We start from the raw sequence: 6,898 nt of genomic DNA on the forward strand, positions 1-6,898 counted from the left end.
AGTTCAGTAACCTAGAGGGCTTTTACTGCATGGGAGGGATATTTTAAGCAGAGGAGTAATCAAGAGAATAGGATCGGGGTTATCCACTAATGTGTGGGATGATAAATGGATTCCTTCTAATTTATCCATGAGACCACTTGTGAAACTCCCTACGGCGATGACTGAGAAGGTTGATGATCTGATTGATTCGCACAATAGGGGTTGGAACCTAGAGGCTCTGAAATTGAATATGATGCAACCAAACATTGATGCTATTAAGATGATCAAACTTGGGGGGAATACAACTGATGATGTCTTAGCTTGGGCATATGAGAAGAATGGCATATACTCGGTTCGTTCAGCATACAGATTACTGAAGGATGTACAGCTCTTAGAGGCTGACCGAACAACTTGTGGTTCTGCATCCTCATCGTGTGCTGGTGTTTGGTGGAAGCATTTCTGGAAGATGAGGGTTCCCCCAAAGGTGAGAATATTCTAGTGGCGTGCCATCCACAATTTCCTATCGGGTAAACAAGAACTACTTAGACGGCACATTGCAAAAGAAAGCTACTGTGAAGACCGTGGACACTCCTCTGAATCAGTATTTCATGTGGTTTTTGAATGCACATTTGCGCACCGCTTCTAGGTTTGTATCAAGGAGTTGACCGAAAAGAAATCCCCAAACCTACATCCCGCAACCTGGGCCTAGGACTTGCTGGTTGGACAACATTGTTCCATTGATGATGTGACGTTCTTCGTGTGTTGCTGCTGGTCCCTTTGATCAGGCAGAAATAGTCGCAGGCATGGGAAGGAGATTTGGATCCCAATGGTGGCGGCGAAACATGTAACGTCTATAGTGGAGGATGTTGTTCAGTTAACTCAGCGAGCTGAAAGGAAGATAACACCAGCTATAGCATGGAAACCCCCTGATAGGTACCCTGAAAATCAATGTAGATGCATGCTTCTATGCTCGATCTAATACAGGTAGTACTAGAGCCAGTATTCGTGATTCCAATGGTGCCATGCTGCAAGCTGAAGCGCGATGGTATGATAATTTGAGTGATGTCCTTACAGTAGAAGCTCTAGCAGCAAGAGATGGTTTACAAGGATGGGCATCACGCATGCAACTTCGGAGTCTGATAATGTTTTCTTAATGGGGCTTTTGAACTCCAAGGATGGGGCTCGGTCTACGGTGTCTGGTATTTGGCAACAAATTTAAGAGTTAGGCACGAACTTTGATTCGATTTCCTTTTATTATGTAAACCGGACAGCCAATGGTGTAGCTCACAACTGTGCTAAACAAGCTAGTCCGGTTGAGTAACTTCCGAATTGTCTTGTGGACGTACTATCTAATGATTGTAATCTTGTCAGCGAGTAATAGAGCTCCTGTTGGTTGTCTAAAAAAAATTAGCGGTTATTTTAGATATCAAAATCTTATCTAATTTTGTTATAAAATAAATTTGGCCTGCTAAATTTTTCCGGACGCGATCTGATTTTAACCTTGTTCTAAACAAAAGCCAAATTTCCAAGATGTGACCAAAATTTTGGTTTGATTTCTTTGAGACAAGAATCAAACAACTTATATTTATTGCTTTATATAGTAGAGATTGAGCTCGTGCCGAAGGTTAGTCACCAGATGTATAGGAATCGACGATAACACGTGAGTTGCCACTCTGAAACGTTGCAAACTTGCCATGGAGGCCTGCTAGGCTTGTGTCCAGTGACCCAAACCGCCTAACCGTACGAAAATCGAGCCCGACTCCGACCCCAATCGCAGCGCATCACCCGATAACACCAAAAGCGGAGTCCAACGCGCCCTCGGACCACTACCGACCCAAACCACCCGGCCGGCCAGCCCGATCCCATCCCCAACCGCGACTCCCCCTGGTCGGCCGTCTGCGCGGACTCGCATCGCATCCCACGCGCCGCCTCCTCCCTTCCTCCCCTCGCCTCTCCGGCGCCGGCGCGGCCGACCTAGGTAGGGTTCCGGCGAGATGGGAGAGCGGAAGGTGCTGAACAAGTACTACCCGCCGGACTTTGACCCGTCGAAGATCCCGCGGCGGCGGCAGCCCAAGAACCAGCAGATCAAGGTGCGCATGATGCTCCCCATGAGCATCCGATGCGCCACCTGTGGGACGTACATCTACAAGGGCACCAAGTTCAACTCCCGCAAGGAGGACGTCGTCGGGGAGGTACGCATTCACGTAACCACCACCGCCTGCTGTTAAAGCTAGACCTAGTTGTTGTATTACCCTAGCTGCAGGCACAATCGCTAATTGGAGTTGATTGTGCTCCGGTGGGCGCCTAATCGAGCCAATCTTGTCACGGTGTTAGGAAAAAAGGTCTGGTGATGCTTGTTCTGATCAGGCCCTAATGCGTTTAGTCGTAGCTAGTTATATCCCTCGCTGTTGGTTAGGATTCAGGACCAGACATCAATACATCATCGGGTAGTAAACCTCTGCAGCCGATAGTTATATACCACGCTGAGCAAATGCTGCTGTAGTCTATGGTTTTGTCATCCACCATAGCCTCATTTACGTCTGAATGAAACCATCATGGTTGCTGTCAATGTACCGTAGTGTTTATATTCCACTTAAATGATCCAATTGTACACGGAACAGAACTCAAATGGTTGCTCAGTAACAGGGCATCATTGTGGAAACTGGGAGAAAGAGATCTGTACTCAATTGTACAGACCATGTGCCCCCGAGGCATACAGATGATTGAACCATAGCAATAGGATATTTAGTATTTACATGGGTCATGAGTTTAGCACTATTAGGGCCTGTTTGGAAGGGTGGTTTTGGGATCGAAATCCCTAGGATTTAGTACAAAGTTGAACTAAATCCTAAAAATTCCTAGAACAGTCCTTGTCTTCCAAACAGGCCCTTAGACTGATTCGGTACATACAGGACTAAATAGTAAATACTATCGATAGTTCAGCAGTACAAGCAAATAGAGAAGACAAGGGTATTGTAACTGCCAGTAAAACACTTGCATTCACAAAATTTGTTGCTATGAGCTTTTTGGAACACTGTTTGTTCCAACTCTGAAACAACAATAACAGAGAAAAGAGGGTAGACTTGAGAGAGTAGTGGCATTACGAAGATAGCCTAGAACTTAGCGATCCGAGTTGTATAAATGCTGTAGGTGATTAAAAGAAAACCATTGAAAATTAGACTCTAGTCGTTAAAGTATCAACCATTCTGCTTGTACTTTTCATATGCCACACTTGTCATACGCTACAGTGTGCAACTGTGCCTGCTTACATGAAACTGAAATATCATAAGTTTGGTATCCATTCCAAACACTCATTAATCTCCAAGTATCCTGTCCTATCTTCTAGATTCAGTTTTAATGTAGTTTGAAGATAGAGTTTACACATGCCGGTTTATTGGCTGTAATCGTTAATTGTTTGTTGGTTCTTGATTGTGCAATGTTGATAGGTTTACTATTCTTTGTGTTATGCCTGTATTTATGCCTTCCTAGAGTGAGAGCTGCTATTATCGCGGCATTAACCTGTCTTACTGAATACATACTACAGTTCTTCTGTATGTGTAGCACATACTTCTGTCTTCATGTAGCTAAGCATAGCAGCCTCTTCGTAGCCATCTTTGTGCTGTCTGTTGAATTTACAACCATGGTTGGCATTTATTGGTCATCATTATATGGTCAAAGCATAATCTTTTATTTGGTTCTCTGTTGTCTTGGAACTGCAGAAATTCATATCCATATGGTTTAGTGTGTATTTGGGTTACTGACTGTATGCTAACTCACACTGTCGCAATTCCTTTCTTTGGGTGCAGACATACTTGGGAATACAAATATTTAGGTTTTACTTCAAGTGCACTAGGTGCTCTGCTGAGATTACCTTCAAAACAGATCCTCAGAATTCTGACTACACAGTGGAATCAGGGGCTAGTCGCAATTTTGAACCTTGGCGTGAAGAGGATGAGGTGAGTGATTTTGGGGTATATTCGAAGGATGATTTCTATGTTTTGAGCAATATGATCATCAATTTGATCACGGTGATGTGTATTCTTTTGTTCAGGTAGCAGATAAAGAAAAGAGGAAACGAGATTCTGAGGAGATGGGTGATGCAATGAAAGCGTTGGAGAATAGAGCAATGGATTCAAAGCAAGATATGGACATACTTGCTGCTTTAGATGAGATGCGCTCCATGAAGGTAGGATCTCGGCCTGTATCAATTCTTTAGGAGGGTTAAGTTGTATTTCATGGGAAATTGAACTTGCTGACTGCTAATATTGTTTTCTTGTGCTGTCTACAGTCTAGACATGCTGGTGTATCTGTTGACCAGATGCTTGAAATATTGAAGCGTTCTGCTCATGAGAAGGTAGGACCTTACAAACCGTATTTGCTTCCATCTTTTGGGTGTTATTTAGAATAACTTGCTTTTGGCCATGGTACCATTTTCGTACTTAAGTTTCTCTTTCTTTCTTTCTCTCTCTCTCTCTCTCAACATTGGTATTCTCCATGCAATGACAGGAGGAAAGAACAATAGCAGAACTTGATGAAGAAGATGAAGAACTGATCAAATCAATCACTTTTCGAGTAATCCTCTGTCTCAACTTCCATTAATGCCTTCATGTGTAAACTTGTTTACAGGAGGGTGTTACCTTCTGCAACTACATTTCTTAAATGTGTTTTCAATGAAAACATCTTTTTTAACTTGCGATTCTATTGCTTCATGTAGAACTCCGGAAATTATGTAAAACGGATAGAAATTGACGACGACGATGATGAAGATTTAGTTATACCAGGCCAGTCGAGTACAACAGCAAAGGTAACTACTGTATTCCTCCTTTTTCGTTTTTGTTACTATTTTGTTTTGTGGGTTCTATGTCCCCACGCATCAGTTATAGTAAGATTACATTTCAAAAAATATATATATTAAGATTATATACCATTAGTTTGCATTTCATTAGTTATAAACTCAAAGTGTGTCATTTTTTCATTCCCTATATGGCTATATTTGTTCTATTATCAGCATTTGCACATTCCACTTATTGCAGCTTTTCCACATAGCTTTTTTGAACATACTATTAGCTAACCATGTTCAATTTTAAAACTGAAACATTGTCATGTGTAAAGTGTCCAGAATTTTTCTGGATTGCTTCAAAACTGAGGAAATAGTTGGAGCCAAAAAAAAGGAAAACTCTTTTGACACAAATCCACTGATAAGAGTAAATGTTCGTTGTCAAGCAATGTGCTATATGCAAATTGTAGCCAACATTGTCATACAAATGAAAATATTATGCACTTAAATTGTGAAGAGTATTGGTCACCTTTGTGTCTTGCCATAAAGATATTTGCTTATATTTTTCATATGACATCTATTAAATTTGTTTGCTTGGTTGGCTAATAATTTTATTTTTATTCAGACCGATGAACCTTCCGAACCAGTGACAAATCCAACAGACGTGTTAAGAAGTAATGGATCGGAGGGTGCCAAAAAAGAAGGTAGGCACTAATCAGATTTATCATTACTTTTCCGCATAGTTACATCAGTGTTTATGAAACACATAGAGAGCCTCATATTTCAGCAATTTTTGTCAGTCTTGAAAACACAGAATTGAAAATGGGATACTTCCATTAGTTACCCTTCTCGCCCCTTGTTACTTGATTCTACTAACAAATTATCATGATCACGACAGACTTTTAGTTACAAAGTTATAAGGGGTGGGGGTTAGAGAAGTGAGCAGCCTTGTGGTGTGCCTTACCCCGTTGTACGTGTCTAACTTCTAGTATTGTATTATGCACTAAGGCAGCTTATTTTGGCCATGTCAGTCATCATTCCGAATTCCCAACATAAACCCTGCTTATTTTTCATGTCGTGACAAATGTTACCTGTGCTGTTTTCTCCTTTTTCTGATTAAATAGTCTTCTGTTTTGATTTTTGAAAACAAATGGCATGTTCATTTCTCTAGATATATTAGCTGTTGTGCGGTATTGCCATGTGATACTCACCATTAAACATGCACTGCAGAGAGTAAGGGCTGGATGCCCAAATTTATAGTGAAACCAAAGTCTACTAGTGCAGATCATCATAAGAGACAGAAGACTGAATCAACGGCTGTTGTAGACAATACCAAAGCACCAGTTGTGGAGGAAAAGAGTGAAGCTGTGGAGCAAACCAATGTTCTCCAGTCCCTCTGCCAGAATTACGATAGTGATGAAAGTGAGTGAGGACAGCACCTCTTGAAGCCATAGGTGCTGATTGCCAACGCTGTAACATGATTGCACCAGAGGATATGTGACATAAAATTCATCAAATAAGTTGTGCTAACATTGTATAGCTCAATTTGTAATGATGCCCAGTTAGGCTGTCCCTAATCTCTGGCTGATAACTACTCAACTGCGATTATTGACTGTTACAAATCTATGGCTGTTCACAGTCCAGAGTTCTTGTTATTGGATATTTGCAGAGGTTGAAGTATTTGTAAAAGTGACAGATGCAGATAGTTCAAGAATGAGCTCAGGTGACAATCCGGAATCTACATGTTATGATACAATTTTGGAAGGTGATTGTTATATGGGTATAACAACCCAACTACTTCACGTGAATCATGATTAAGAATAGCTAACTTGTATTCAATAGTAGATCTTAGGTAATATATAGAGTATATAATAATAATTCTATTAATCTAATCAAGGACTTTATATTTCTAACATCTTTTAAATGCAAGTATATGTAATAGTATTGTATTTGAAAGAGGTCACACTAATAAACTTAGACTAATATATTCAAAAATGTCTTTTTAAAGCTGTCGTAGAGTGAAAACTTGTAAACTAGTCGAATCAAAATGAATAAGTGCATATCGAAATACAGGAGTGATGTCGCGATGATGATAACAAAAGAATGCCATTGATTAAGCATCGCAACAAAGTGATAATAAGT

At 40.7% G+C, this 6,898-nt stretch overlaps 1 protein-coding gene across 1 annotated transcript; it reads left to right on the forward strand.

The window, feature by feature from the left end:
- The first annotated feature begins 1,815 nt into the window (after nucleotides 1-1,815).
- LOC133914990 (uncharacterized) lies at nucleotides 1,816-6,470 on the forward strand. The gene is made up of 8 exons (XM_062357983.1): nucleotides 1,816-2,171; nucleotides 3,786-3,935; nucleotides 4,031-4,165; nucleotides 4,268-4,333; nucleotides 4,486-4,551; nucleotides 4,694-4,783; nucleotides 5,382-5,460; nucleotides 5,987-6,470. The coding sequence occupies exons 1-8, from the start codon at nucleotides 1,974-1,976 to the stop codon at nucleotides 6,184-6,186; spliced, it is 984 nt and encodes a 327-aa protein (XP_062213967.1). The 5' UTR covers nucleotides 1,816-1,973; the 3' UTR covers nucleotides 6,187-6,470.
- Nucleotides 6,471-6,898: the final 428 nt, after the last annotated feature.

This window comes from Phragmites australis, chromosome 1 (assembly GCF_958298935.1).
Source record: "Phragmites australis chromosome 1, lpPhrAust1.1, whole genome shotgun sequence".
In the NCBI taxonomy this organism is placed as follows: Eukaryota; Viridiplantae; Streptophyta; class Magnoliopsida; order Poales; family Poaceae; genus Phragmites; species Phragmites australis.

Bases quoted from the DNA above. Each gene is read 5' to 3' on its own strand.
- LOC133914990 (XM_062357983.1), top strand. From the start codon at position 1,974: ATGGGAGAGCGGAAGGTGCTGAACAAGTACTACCCGCCGGACTTTGAC. The intron at 4,166-4,267 runs GTAGGATCTCGG...TGCTGTCTACAG, and splicing joins ATGAGATGCGCTCCATGAAG to TCTAGACATGCTGGTGTATC. The intron at 4,334-4,485 runs GTAGGACCTTAC...ATGCAATGACAG, and splicing joins AGCGTTCTGCTCATGAGAAG to GAGGAAAGAACAATAGCAGA.